The 15335-nt window shown below is 39.2% G+C and overlaps 1 protein-coding gene across 1 annotated transcript; it reads right to left on the minus strand.

Annotated features, from left to right (window-relative positions):
* Positions 1-7481: 7481 nt before the first annotated feature.
* Positions 7482-13313, minus strand: LOC139944691 (uncharacterized). Its single transcript, XM_071941766.1, has 6 exons — positions 13239-13313; positions 12488-12611; positions 11784-12040; positions 11345-11449; positions 9888-10068; positions 7482-9003 (listed from the first exon to the last, which is right to left on the minus strand). The coding sequence occupies exons 3-5, from the start codon at positions 11932-11934 to the stop codon at positions 9935-9937; spliced, it is 390 nt and encodes a 129-aa protein (XP_071797867.1). The 5' UTR covers positions 11935-12040; positions 12488-12611; positions 13239-13313; the 3' UTR covers positions 7482-9003; positions 9888-9934.
* Positions 13314-15335: the final 2022 nt, after the last annotated feature.

Here is a 15335-nt window from a genome sequence, read left to right on the forward strand (position 1 = left end):
GGGTTCAAATTTGCACCGGCACACTCGGGTGGGGTATCCGCAAGAAGTAATCACGCTAATTCGGCTTTTCATGAGCTCGAAAATTAAAAAGTTTATTCCCCGGGCAGGGAAAAGGGAAGAGCGGCCATCTTGTTTTTCTAATAGTCAACTCTGGAAATCGCGTTTTGACGGTGCAAATCGACCAAGTTGAGCATCCTGAACAACTTTCCTGTGTGAAGTCATGCAAAATTCGCAAAACCTTGGGAATTACAACTTTTTGGTGCAAAAGTGACGTCATAATTTGACAAAAAAATCGTCGATTACCGCCAAAGTAAAACATTGACGGGGTTCAAATTTGCACCGGCACACTCGGGTGGGGTATCCGCAAGAAGTAATCACGCTAATTCGGCTTTTCGGGAGCTCGAAAATTAAAAAGTTATTCTCCGGGCAGGGAAAAGGGAAGAGCGGCCATCTTGTTTTTCTAATAGTCAACTCTGGAAATCGCGTTTTGACGGTGCAAATCGACCAAGTTGAGCATCCTGAACAACTTTCCTGTGTGGAGTCATGCAAAATTCGCAAAACCTTGGGAATTACAACTTTTTGGTGCAAAAGTGACGTCATAATTTAACCAAAAATCGTCGATTACCACCAAAGTAAAACATTGATTGGGTTCAAATTTGCACCGGCACACTCGGGTGGGGTATCCGCAAGAAGTAATCACGCTAATTCGGCTTTTCGGGAGCTCGAAAATTAAAAAGTTTATTCCCCGGGCAGGGAAAAGGGAAGAGCGGCCATCTTGTTTTTCTAATAGTCATTTCTGGAAATCGCGTTTTGACGGTGCAAATCGACCAAGTTGAGCATCCTGAACAACTTTCCTGTGTGGAGTCATGCAACATACGCAAAACCTAGGGAATGACAACTTTTTGGTGCAAAAGTGACGTCATAATTTAACCAAAAATCGTCGATTACCACCAAAGTAAAACATTGATTGGGTTCAAATTTGCACCGGCACACTCGGGTGGGGTATCCGCAAGAAGTAATCACGCTAATTCGGCTTTTCGGGAGCTCGAAAATTAAAAAGTTTATTCCCCGGGCAGGGAAAAGGGAAGAGCGGCCATCTTGTTTTTCTAATAGTCAACTCTGGAAATCGCGTTTTGACGGTGCAAATCGACCAAGTTGAGCATCCTGAACAACTTTCCTGTGTGGAGTCATGCAAAATTCGCAAAACCTAGGGAATTACAACTTTTTGGTGCAAAAGTGACGTCATAATTTAACCGAAAATCGTCGATTACCGCTAAAGTAAAACATTGACTGGGTTCAAATTTGCACCGGCACACTCGGGTGGGGTATCCGCAAGAAGTAATCACGCTAATTCGGCTTTTCGGGGTGTCTCGAAAATTAAAAAGGTTATTCCCCGGGCAGAGAAAAGGGAAGAGCGGCCATCTTGTTTTTCTAATAGTCAACTCTGGAAATCGCGTTTTGACGGTGCAAATCGACCAAGTTGAGCATCCTGAACAACTTTCCTGTGTGGAGTCATGCAAAATTCGCAAAACCTTGGGAATTACAACTTTTTGGTGCAAAAGTGACGTCATAATTTGACAAAAAATCGTCGATTACCGCCAAAGTAAAACATTGACGGGGTTCAAATTTGCACCGGCACACTCGGGTGGGGTATCCGCAAGAAGTAATCACGCTAATTCGGCTTTTCGGGATGGCTCGAAAATTAAAAAGTTATTCTCCGGTGAGGGAAAATGGAAGAGCGGCCATCTTGTTTTTCTAATATTCAACTCTGGAAATCGCGTTTTGACGGTGCAAATCGACCAAGTTGAGCATCCTGAACAACTTTCCTGTGTCGAGTCATGCAAAATTCGCAAAACCTTGGGAATTACAACTTTTTGGTGCAAAAGTGACGTCATAATTTGACAAAAAATCGTCGATTACCGCCAAAGTAAAACATTGACGGGGTTCAAATTTGCACCGGCACACTCGGGTGGGGTATCCGCAAGAAGTAATCACGCTAATTCGGCTTTTCGGGAGCTCGAAAATTAAAAAGTTTATTCCCCGGGCAGGGAAAAGGGAAGAGCGGCCATCTTGTTTTTCTAGTAGTCAACTCTGGAAATCGCGTTTTGACGGTGCAAATCGACCAAGTTGAGCATCCTGAACAACTTTCCTGTGTGGAGTCATGCAAAATTCGCAAAACCTTGGGAATTACAACTTTTTGGTGCAAAAGTGACGTCATAATTTAACCAAAAATCGTCGATTACCACCAAAGTAAAACATTGATTGGGTTCAAATTTGCACCGGCACACTCGGGTGGGGTATCCGCAAGAAGTAATCACGCTAATTCGGCTTTTCGGGAGCTCGAAAATTAAAAAGTGTATTCCCCGGGCAGGGAAAAGGGAAGAGCGGCCATCTTGTTTTTCTAATAGTCATTTCTGGAAATCGCGTTTTGACGGTGCAAATCGACCAAGTTGAGCATCCTGAACAACTTTCCTGTGTGGAGTCATGCAAAATACGCAAAACCTAGGGAATGACAACTTTTTGGTGCAAAAGTGACGTCATAATTTAACCAAAAATCGTCGATTACCACCAAAGTAAAACATTGATTGGGTTCAAATTTGCACCGGCACACTCGGGTGGGGTATCCGCAAGAAGTAATCACGCTAATTTGGCTTTTCGGGAGCTCGAAAATTAAAAAGTTTATTCCCCGGGCAGGGAAAAGGGAAGAGCGGCCATCTTGTTTTTCTAATAGTCAACTCTGGAAATCGCGTTTTGACGGTGCAAATCGACCAAGTTGAGCATCCTGAACAACTTTCCTGTGTGGAGTCATGCAAAATTCGCAAAACCTTGGGAATTACAACTTTTTGGTGCAAAAGTGACGTCATAATTTAACCAAAAATCGTCGATTACCACCAAAGTAAAACATTGATTGGGTTCAAATTTGCACCGGCACACTCGGGTGGGGTATCCGCAAGAAGTAATCACGCTAATTTGGCTTTTCGGGAGCTCGAAAATTAAAAAGTTTATTCCCCGGGCAGGGAAAAGGGAAGAGCGGCCATCTTGTTTTTCTAATAGTCAACTCTGGAAATCGCGTTTTGACGGTGCAAATCGACCAAGTTGAGCATCCTGAACAACTTTCCTGTGTGGAGTCATGCAAAATTCGCAAAACCTTGGGAATTACAACTTTTTGGTGCAAAAGTGACGTCATAATTTAACCAAAAATCGTCGATTACCACCAAAGTAAAACATTGATTGGGTTCAAATTTGCACCGGCACACTCGGGTGGGGTATCCGCAAGAAGTAATCACGCTAATTCGGCTTTTCGGGATGGCTCGAAAATTAAAAAGTTATTCTCCGGTGAGGGAAAATGGAAGAGCGGCCATCTTGTTTTTCTAATATTCAACTCTGGAAATCGCGTTTTGACGGTGGAAATCGACCAAGTTGAGCATCCTGAACAACTTTCCTGTGTGGAGTCATGCAAAATTCGCAAAACCTTGGGAATGACAACTTTTTGGTGCAAAAGTGACGTCATAATTTAACCAAAAATCGTCGATTACCACCAAAGTAAAACATTGATTGGGTTCAAATTTGCACCGGCACACTCGGGTGGGGTATCCGCAAGAAGTAATCACGCTAATTCGGCTTTTCGGGAGCTCGAAAATTAAAAAGTTTATTCCCCGGGCAGGGAAAAGGGAAGAGCGGCCATCTTGTTTTTCTAATAGTCATTTCTGGAAATCGCGTTTTGACGGTGCAAATCGACCAAGTTGAGCATCCTGAACAACTTTCCTGTGTGGAGTCATGCAACATACGCAAAACCTAGGGAATGACAACTTTTTGGTGCAAAAGTGACGTCATAATTTAACCAAAAATCGTCGATTACCACCAAAGTAAAACATTGATTGGGTTCAAATTTGCACCGGCACACTCGGGTGGGGTATCCGCAAGAAGTAATCACGCTAATTCGGCTTTTCGGGAGCTCGAAAATTAAAAAGTTTATTCCCCGGGCAGGGAAAAGGGAAGAGCGGCCATCTTGTTTTTCTAATAGTCAACTCTGGAAATCGCGTTTTGACGGTGCAAATCGACCAAGTTGAGCATCCTGAACAACTTTCCTGTGTGGAGTCATGCAAAATTCGCAAAACCTTGGGAATTACAACTTTTTGGTGCAAAAGTGACGTCATAATTTAACCAAAAATCGTCGATTACCACCAAAGTAAAACATTGATTGGGTTCAAATTTGCACCGGCACACTCGGGTGGGGTATCCGCAAGAAGTAATCACGCTAATTTGGCTTTTCGGGAGCTCGAAAATTAAAAAGTTTATTCCCCGGGCAGGGAAAAGGGAAGAGCGGCCATCTTGTTTTTCTAATAGTCAACTCTGGAAATCGCGTTTTGACGGTGCAAATCGACCAAGTTGAGCATCCTGAACAACTTTCCTGTGTGGAGTCATGCAAAATTCGCAAAACCTTGGGAATTACAACTTTTTGGTGCAAAAGTGACGTCATAATTTAACCAAAAATCGTCGATTACCACCAAAGTAAAACATTGATTGGGTTCAAATTTGCACCGGCACACTCGGGTGGGGTATCCGCAAGAAGTAATCACGCTAATTCGGCTTTTCGGGATGGCTCGAAAATTAAAAAGTTATTCTCCGGTGAGGGAAAATGGAAGAGCGGCCATCTTGTTTTTCTAATATTCAACTCTGGAAATCGCGTTTTGACGGTGGAAATCGACCAAGTTGAGCATCCTGAACAACTTTCCTGTGTGGAGTCATGCAAAATTCGCAAAACCTTGGGAATGACAACTTTTTGGTGCAAAAGTGACGTCATAATTTAACCAAAAATCGTCGATTACCACCAAAGTAAAACATTGATTGGGTTCAAATTTGCACCGGCACACTCGGGTGGGGTATCCGCAAGAAGTAATCACGCTAATTCGGCTTTTCGGGAGCTCGAAAATTAAAAAGTTTATTCCCCGGGCAGGGAAAAGGGAAGAGCGGCCATCTTGTTTTTCTAATAGTCATTTCTGGAAATCGCGTTTTGACGGTGCAAATCGACCAAGTTGAGCATCCTGAACAACTTTCCTGTGTGGAGTCATGCAACATACGCAAAACCTAGGGAATGACAACTTTTTGGTGCAAAAGTGACGTCATAATTTAACCAAAAATCGTCGATTACCACCAAAGTAAAACATTGATTGGGTTCAAATTTGCACCGGCACACTCGGGTGGGGTATCCGCAAGAAGTAATCACGCTAATTCGGCTTTTCGGGAGCTCGAAAATTAAAAAGTTTATTCCCCGGGCAGGGAAAAGGGAAGAGCGGCCATCTTGTTTTTCTAATAGTCAACTCTGGAAATCGCGTTTTGACGGTGCAAATCGACCAAGTTGAGCATCCTGAACAACTTTCCTGTGTGGAGTCATGCAAAATTCGCAAAACCTTGGGAATTACAACTTTTTGGTGCAAAAGTGACGTCATAATTTAACCAAAAATCGTCGATTACCACCAAAGTAAAACATTGATTGGGTTCAAATTTGCACCGGCACACTCGGGTGGGGTATCCGCAAGAAGTAATCACGCTAATTTGGCTTTTCGGGAGCTCGAAAATTAAAAAGTTTATTCCCCGGGCAGGGAAAAGGGAAGAGCGGCCATCTTGTTTTTCTAATAGTCAACTCTGGAAATCGCGTTTTGACGGTGCAAATCGACCAAGTTGAGCATCCTGAACAACTTTCCTGTGTGGAGTCATGCAAAATTCGCAAAACCTTGGGAATTACAACTTTTTGGTGCAAAAGTGACGTCATAATTTAACCAAAAATCGTCGATTACCACCAAAGTAAAACATTGATTGGGTTCAAATTTGCACCGGCACACTCGGGTGGGGTATCCGCAAGAAGTAATCACGCTAATTCGGCTTTTCGGGATGGCTCGAAAATTAAAAAGTTATTCTCCGGTGAGGGAAAATGGAAGAGCGGCCATCTTGTTTTTCTAATATTCAACTCTGGAAATCGCGTTTTGATGGTGGAAATCGACCAAGTTGAGCATCCCCCAGTAAACAAAGGAACGTTAAAAACACGTGAAAAACACGTGAAATTCGAGAAAAGGTTTGGTGCGAATCACGTTCTTGAAAAACGTGAAAATCTCCTCGGAGGCGTTAATGCGTTTTTGCTAAATATTCACGTTATACCCTGAACGTGAATGTCACGTGAATTTCACTTCCATAATAACGTTACCAGTCCAATCCTAAAAAACGCGCATTCCAAACCAGAAAATAACGTAAAATACCCGTAATTGAATCGCGATTACCCTGCGTTATATTCACGTGTTTTGTCCGTTGTTGATTCAAGTTTGTTTTACACTTAAAGGTCACGTTATGGTCAGCTATACAGATAACGTTTTTCAAAGCACGGGATAATCTCGTTGGAGGCCTCGAGTTAATACACTGGACATTTCCTTATTATAATAACGTTATTTGCCGGCTGTTTATCAACGTGTTTTGGACACCTGATAATCACGTTCTTATTCTATTATAAAAGAACTGTTTTTTTTTCTCATTTAATGAAAACGTCATTATCCCGACATATGAACTCCCTTTTTGCATACCTGATAATCACGTTCATAACTGGTTGTAGAAACCCCTTTTGTGCACGCCCAGTAAATCACGTTCTTAAAAAACGTGAAAATCTCTTCGGAGGCGTTAATGCGTTTTTGCTAAATAATCACGTCATACCCTGCACGTGAATGCCACGTGAATTTCACTTTCATAATCACGTTCTTAACTGGTTGTAGAAACCCCTTTTTGCACACCTAATAATAACGTTCTTAACTGATTGTAGAAACCCCTTTTTGCACACCTAATAATAACGTTCTTAGCTGGTTGTAGAAACCCATTTTTCACACCTAATAATCACGTGTTTAACCCTTTACAGAAACCCCTTTTTGCACACCTAATAATCGCGTTCTAAGCTGGTTGTAGAAACCCCTTTTTGCACACCTAATAATCGCGTTCTAAGCTGGTTGTAGAAACCCCTTTTTGCACACCTAATAATCGCGTTCTAAGCTGGTTGTAGAAACCCCTTTTTGCACACCTAATAATCGCGTTCTAAGCTGGTTGTAGAAACCCCTTTTTGCACACCTAATAATCGCGTTCTAAGCTGGTTGTAGAAACCCCTTTTTGCACACCTAATAATAATGCTCTTAATCCTTTACAGAGACCCCTTTTCGCACGCTTGGTGTTCACGTTCTTAACCGGTTCTAGAAACCACTTTTTTTATACCGAATAGTCACGTTCTTGACCCGTTATAAACAGCCTTAACCAAACCTAATAATTACTGTTTCAGCCGGTTAAAGAAACCAATTGTTGAACACCTAATAACAACGTCATTATTCGGCATTAGAAATCCCCGTTTGCGCTCTAATACATGTAATCACTTTCTTCACCAGTTATAGAATACGGGTTTAGAATATAGAGCACCATTATTTAAAAATAAATTTACATTAGTAACTTACAGATCAACATTACAAAACGTATGCAAAACCTTTAATTTGTTTCACACTTTAATTGTTCACAACAAAAGTTAACACATAACCATAACTGTAACGAGATGCAAAACTATTCAGTCTCAATGAAAAGTTATTCCTAAGTATCCCACCAACTTTAACAAAATTAAAAATAAAATTATCCATTCCAATACACATTCCAAGAGATAATGACATCAGCATCCAAACTTCACAACAATGAAAATAATTACCAGAATTGTACATTCCTCACCAACATTTCCCTGCATATATGTTCATTTCCAAACTTGATGACTTTCCCTGAATATTTTTCCACTTAAAAGCACTGGACACCTTTGGAAATTCATTGTCAAACAACAGTCTTCCCACTTATGCATAAAATAACAAACCTGTGTAAATTTGGACTCAATTGGTCGTCGAACTTGCGAGAAAAAGAAAAAACACACTTGTCGCACAAGTTGTGTTTTTTCAGACGCCTTATGAATTCGAGACCTCAAGTTCAGTTAAAATAATATTTCAGTGACAAATTATTTTTTTCTCAAAAACTATGTTACTTCAGAAGGAGCCGTTTCTCAACATGTGTTATACTATCAATAGCTCTCCATTGCTCTACACCAAGTAAGTTTTTATAACAATTTTGGGGCATTACTCAAAGTCATTGTTAGCATACAAAACTTACTTGGTAACAAGCAATGGAGAGCTGTTGATAGTATAAAACATTGTGGGAAACGGCTCTCTCAGAAGTAATGTAGTTTTTGAGAAAGTAATTTCTCACTAAAATATTTGAATTGAATTCGAGACCTCAGCTGAGGTCTCGAATTCAAGCATCTGAAAGCGCACAATATTTCTTCCATTATTCTCTCGCAACTTCGACGACCAATTGAGTTCAAATTTTCACAGGTTTGTTATTTTAAGCATATGTTGAGATAAACCAAGTGAGAAGACTGGTCTTTGACAATTACCAAAGGTGTCCAGTGCCTTTAAAAGAAAACCTACTTACTCAGATGTTTAGATTGAGTCAAGTGTTAATATTCCATGTACATCTACAAACATGAGTGTTTTCAGTAAACAGCTAAGCATAACTTCTCTTACAATTTATCAATTTGTTTCATTCTTTTTTTAGATAAGCAGGAAAGAATGCTTGTTCAATATGAGCTTCACTGGGGTTTTGAGTGTCAGTTGTTGTTTTGTTTTTAAATCATAAATCTCAGTTAACTTCATTTTGACTTGCCCTGTACAGCTAAAATGCTTTGCTTGACATTTGTTTTGTCAAGTATTCCGTGGACAGCTTGCAAAATGAGTACCTTAATTCAGGAATGATCAATTTCTTTCATGAGAGAGTGCTTAAGCTATACATCTTATGTTTCCTCTTCACTGGTGTCCTCTCTTTCTGGTACACTCAATACTGGATGAAGTTTGACAACTTTTCGCTTAGGATAAGCTTTAAGTATATTAACAAGGTTGGAGTCTAACTCTGCCTGTTTGATAAGTCTTTCTCTATTAGCTCTTGATGCCCCTGGAAATATGGAGAAAAAAACAAAACATCATTATGCCTGTTAATTTATTTCATGTTGGTTAACAATCAACATTTTGTCACACTAGTAAACAAAACATGAATTGTTTTTTTCCATTCTGAAATCCAGAATTGATTTGTTTCACATGTGGCTCTAAAAAAACAAGCTTCACAAAATTAAAAAGTAAATGGCAAGAACTTGGGAAAAAAATTATGAAAAAAAAAATAGAAAATGAGGCAGGCCTTGTGTATGAATTTGATTAAGATACATAAAAATAAAGTTGATATTATTTGGCAAATAAGGACACTGAAGTACTATTGAAAAAAAGTAGCACATAATAATTATGCTGCTAGTTTTCATTTTTTCTCCCTGAAGCAGTCCTTCGGTGAACAGGACCATCGAAAGTTTGGCGTAACAATAGGGTTGTAACAATAGGGTTGAAAAAATGTGGGGCCGGATGGCTGGAGTTTTTAGAACAATCATAGAACAATGGAGCCCCCCTTTAAAAAAAAGGGTGAAAAGAAAGAAAACCCACATAAGAGACCAAATGTACTTAACTGTCCCTTTGTTATAGACTCCACAAGGCAGTAAATATTAGGGCACACATACATAAACAAATACATGCAATCAGGGACATACTTTTTTGTTTGTACATTTTGGTCAACAACACCTAGGGTTTTGAATTTTTCCAACCATGTACCTTTCCTGAGCAGGGGATCCTTGTGTTGTAAGTTACAGGTTTGAATGTGTTTACCTGACTCTAGGTACATGTTTCTTCAGGAGTGCATACAATTTTAGGGCAAATTTTTATCACTCGCAGAAAGTATAGCTTTCGTTAATACGGTTTTTTAAGTTAGTAAAATTAATAAGTCGAGTGTTTACTTACTGATAATGATCGTATATAGAGTGAGATCCTGCAAGGATGTCTTGGCATCACACTTTTTCCTTTCCTGGCCACACTTTGAAAGCATTGCCAGTACTGGTACCGATGCCACTGCCTCTAACATTTTCCTTAGTACTGGCCTTGCCTCCTTTTCTCCAGCAGCCTTCACCACTAGATATTGTTTCTTAAAGAAAATTAGGCAAGCAATAAGAGAAAGGAAAACGTTTATTACCGTTTGATTCATGGTGTTGATTAGTTGTTGACTAGATTATTACAAAAGCGCCAAAATTGGCAGTTGCGAGCCTTATAACACTACAACACATATATAGCAGTAGTAGTGTAATGCTGGTGTTGAAACGAAGACAAAACCCGGTTTGTCCTTCATTCAGGGTTACAAAACAAATCGTCCCTGGATTTTGTGTAGTTGATATCTAGATCTTCTTCATTGTTGAAATATTCACTTAAAGGTTCACGCTCAGTACATATATTGAAAAAAAACGTAATCAGGACAGCAGTGTATCTTATCAAAGGATGATTTCTTACCATATGGCTGCTAAATAATTTAGCATAACATGAAAAATGCCGTTTTCCCATAATGCTTTGCTGCTATAAAAGTGCAATGCCCTTCCCACATGTGGCAGCTCCAGTGGTAATGATGGCATTTTTTGATCAATAATGTGTGTAAGGGGAAAAGCGAAATCATACATGTAGGCCTGCGCCAACAGACCAGGAGATGAGAACATTGTGACAACAAAAAAACGTTTTGATGGTAATAAACATGTGCATCATATAAAACAAATTCGAGGACAAGCACAGAAAAATAGTAAAACCGGGACACACTCAAAACGTTCAAAAAGCTTTAGGTTAAGTATTATAAAATTCTTCCCTTGTACATGGAGAATCATGTAACGGAAACCAAGGCTTTAAAGAGCGTATGAGGTGTTAATATGTGTACAGTTCTTAATTATGGAGGGGGGGGGGGGCAAAGTGGAACAGTTGTTGGTAGGGGGTGGGGTTTGGAACTGAGGGAAGGTGCGAGGAAAAGAGATACACACTGCCTAGAAAGAACTAAAGCGGAAATAACCCTAGAGCAGGAAATTCGAAACCAAATCCGTGACAGCAACATATAGGCAGAGAAAGGTGTGGGGGGGGGGGGGGGGTTGAAAAGGAAATCACATGTTATCGGTGTGGTCTCTGGTAATAAACCATTCCCTGACTGTTTGGATGTTGTTTTTGTGGGAGACAAAGGTCTTCGTTTTCCAAATAATCATAGCAATGGTTAGAACAGACCTAATGTTTGATGTTTTAATGCATCTTCACAGAAGAAAGTGTGGCGGGGGGGGGGGGGGGGTTTGAAAAAAAGGAAGGGTCGGGAGGATGGAAGGGGTTGTAAAACTCACTAAAAAGAACCTTTTTTTCCGGAGCAAATATTTGAGTTATATATAGAGAATGTGACTCACCATAACTAAAACATCTACATTTTGTACGTGGTGAACGCTCTTCATCGATTGAAGAATCCATCACGTCTGCATTGTGCATATCAGCATCGGTCACCAGTACGACAGCTACAAAGAAAACAATAATGAAGTGTTAAGAAATTTGAAGTTTTTTATAAACAAACAAAACAAATGGCTTACTTCGTCGAGAATGACAATGATGACGTGGGTCACAACGAGTGTGAAACACACACACATACATGTAATTGTTTTAATAACTGTATGACCGAGGACGAAAACAGATTTTTAACAATTACTCGAGTTACTCTTCTATTTAAACAGGACATGAAATTTGTATTATTTTTATCCTTTTTTTAGATGTTAAATTAATTGTCTTCATTAATGTGACCCTTAACGTTAATTGGTTGCAAACATGTGAAATGTACTGGAGTTTACTACTTACATGTGTCCTCTTTCTGAAGGGATGCTCTCTCGTCAGATTCTTGTGTCTCGATGTTCTCCTCCTCCTCCTCCTCATTGTCCCCTTCCCGGCCTTCTTCGCCATCATCAATTCCTTTACCCCGCTTGTCACCATTCATTGTCTTTGATGACATTTTTGCTCCCCGACCTGCCCATCTTTGTTGCTTTCTTCTTCGGACTCGTATTTGTCTGACGTAGAGTTATAGTGTGATACGGCTTTATCAGCCTTCAGGTAAGTATCTGACAAAAATGTGATGAAAATACTTTGTATAACGTCGGCTACAAACACAAACAGACAATCAATAAATGTGCCCCAAATAATTATAGTAATAATGTTCGGTTTTTATAAATTGCTTTATACACCGCGTCTCAAAGCGCTTCCAACATTAGTACCCCTGGTCACTGGGCCATATTCATTCCTTAAACCATCTTAGCTCCCTGAGGAGTATACAGCCTGTGCTGCCAAATATGTAGTGCACTAAGCTAAACCAACCACAAGAACCATCTCTGCCCTCACAGGTGTCCATTTACCCCTGGACAGAGAGAAGCAATTATAGTAAAGTGTCGTGCTCAGGGACACAGTTCTCACCACCGGGGATATGTACTGGTATTCATTCCAGTTCAATGTGTCTTCGAACGCAGAAGTATTACAAAATAAATGTCATTATGATTTGAGTGTAAACTTACGGAACCGCTCATGCAACACACGGACATGGAACTTTTTCCATTTCGACGGGTTCAGCTTTTTGTGGTCAATGATGAGTCTTTTGATGTTGAAATTTTGCTCTGGCCACCAGCAAAAATCCTTTCGCTGCGAAAAAAATTTGAATAATAAGTAAAACAGAAAGAAAAGAAGGAAGAAAAAAAACAAAACAGTTTAAGGTAATACTATATCTCATTAAAATGCATCTCCATTTTCATAAACCATTTTACGTAGGGGGCGAGTTGAAAGGGATAATATATCCCATCTAACTGAGACAATAAGATAATGTGATCATACGCACTATTTAGGCCTACAAAGTGTATCGTGAACGAACATAAAACGATCAATAAAATCACACTAACCCTTCCTCCATGCACTAAAAACACACCCGGCATAGGCTACATGTAAATGTACATGTACATGATGTATATAATATGTACATGTGCACAGTATAACCACATGGCCCGCTGCCACCCACGCACCACGGCACTCGACACACATGAACCGTTAAATCTTACGTTATACACAAAACACGGTGTTCTCTACGAACCTCTACAGTTTGAATTTCCAAGACAAAAATCTCTCTATATACTTCAATAGTATTAACAAAATAAACACCCAGAGTAATCAGGAGGCAACTGCTGCTAATTTAAGTACATTTTAAAGTAATCAATACAAATGGAATATATCAAAATCACAGATTTAAAAGTGAAAGTTTGAAAGAGTTTGATTTACCTGTTGGACGAAAAGCAGTCGTTGAGGTGAAAGGTCACTGGACCCCGCGAAACCAGTAAGCTAAAACAATGGAACGTGTAGTAGATGTTGGATCACAAGCAGATTACTGCTTTAATGAACTTTAAACATGAAATGTACGGAGAGAATAAAAAAAAATAAAAACGATCATCTCGCTGTGCATCGCACGAGGGCGCAAAACGGCAAAGGCAAACTTATAACTTACATAATACAATTAGGTCATATTATGACGAACAAATAATGAATAAAAAAAAAACCGAAGTCATAATCATGTGTGCATGAGGGCGAATTGAAAAAAAAAAAAAAACAGCTGAAAAACCAATACCAAATAAAATAGTTACAAAAATTGCGCAAATGCCCCGAAAACGAAAATTATTTCCAAATAGCGGGTACACTGGGGAAGATGGGACATTGCCTATAAACCAAATCAATTCTGGCAAACCCATCCTATGCATAACAGTTTTGTCCATAGCTGGTCTGTGTTGCCCCTTTGCCGTTTTCTATTACCGTTGGCGTTGTTTCACGCGTCAGATTAAAAGTCAGATTAATTATTTGTAAAACACAAGGTGGTTAGGTGACTACTTATTATTTTGTTTACAGCCTCGGACCTAAATAACTAAATAGTTCTGATAGAACGGCTGGATACAGAAAACAAGTTAACTGTGGAGAAACTGAAACCAGCTCTGCTTAGAAATAAATGATTAGGCTATCTCTCACACAGTTAAGGCCCTCTGTCCTAAACAGTAATTAGCTCGCCAAGCTATAGTAAGTTCGTAAGTTTTGTTTTTCTAATAGTAGGTTAATAGGCTGTCATATCCATTGGCTTTACTTGGGTATTTTGCAGTCGCCGCTAGTCAGGGGCGATTATTCCTTGTTTCACTTTTGTTCTGCCCTTATATTAATTAAAATCATTCAAATTTTGTGTTACAATGAATTTTATAAGCAAAATTGCCCAAATGGACTAACTGAAAAACGTCCGCTGCCGGAGTCAGCACCCGTATTGCCACACCCAGTAATTCACAGTTTAATTTAATTACAAACGTGTTGCTTACTTTTAAGATAATAACGGTATCCGTCTGTTTCTTATAGCAACCTCATATAATACGCTCAATAAAGTCGTCTGTTCTATGTCCTTACATAACCAAAGATTCCGTAGTCTTATATATTCAGATAATGGTAAAGAAAAAAACCAGTTTCAGTCAATGAACTTTCGGTTGCTGGACGTAGTAGAAAACTCATAACGAAACAAAACATCTGGTTATTTTTACCAGTCGGATGACTATATGACTACGTGTGTATTTATTCAAAAACACGTCAGTTTAACCAGTTTTTTGTGGTCAGTCTTTCAACAAAAATAATTAGTGTTCTGACAACGTAATAGTCAGTTATTTGAAGAACCAAAAATCATCTCATTATTCAAACAGGTAAGCTGACTGCGTGTGTATTTGGTGAAAAACACGTAACTTTGACCATAATTTTTGTGGTTAGTCTTCATCCAAAATAATTGGTGCTTTGACAACGTAAAAGTCAGTCCTTAAAAAAAAAAAATTATCTCTTTCTTTAAACCGGTAAGATGACTACGTTTGTATTTAGTCATGAACACGTAATTTTGACCAGTGTTTTTGTGGTAATTCTTTAACCAAAATAGGTGATGTTTTGACAACGTAATAGTCAGTTGTTTGAAACACCGAATCATCTCGTTATTTAAACCTGTAAGATGACTATACGTTCGTATTTGTTAAAAAAAACACGTAATTTTGACCATAGTTTTTGTGGGTAGTCTTCAACCAAAATAAATGATGTTTTTACAACGTCATTTTTAGTTCTTTTGAGGATCAAATCATCTTGTTGTTTAAACCAGTAATAAGACGACTACGTTTGTATTTGGTGGAAAACACGTAATTTTGACCAGTGTTTTGTGGTTAGTCTTAATCCAAAATAATTGGTGTTTTGACAACGTAATTGTCAGTTGTTTTAGGAACTAAATTATCTCGTTTTTTAAACCGGTAAGATGACTACGTATGTATTTGGTGGAAAACACGTAATATTGTCCAGTGTTTTGTCGCTAGTCTTCAACCC

The sequence above is a fragment of the Asterias amurensis genome, chromosome 1, assembly GCF_032118995.1.
Source record: "Asterias amurensis chromosome 1, ASM3211899v1".
Classification (NCBI taxonomy): Eukaryota; Metazoa; Echinodermata; class Asteroidea; order Forcipulatida; family Asteriidae; genus Asterias; species Asterias amurensis.

Bases quoted from the DNA above. Each gene is read 5' to 3' on its own strand.
- LOC139944691 (XM_071941766.1), bottom strand. From the start codon at position 11,934: ATGTCATCAAAGACAATGAATGGTGACAAGCGGGGTAAAGGAATTGAT. The intron at 11,450-11,783 runs GTAAGTAGTAAA...TTTTCTTTGTAG, and splicing joins CCTTCAGAAAGAGGACACAT to CTGTCGTACTGGTGACCGAT. The intron at 10,069-11,344 runs GTGAGTCACATT...ATTTTCTTTAAG, and splicing joins ATGTAGATGTTTTAGTTATG to AAACAATATCTAGTGGTGAA.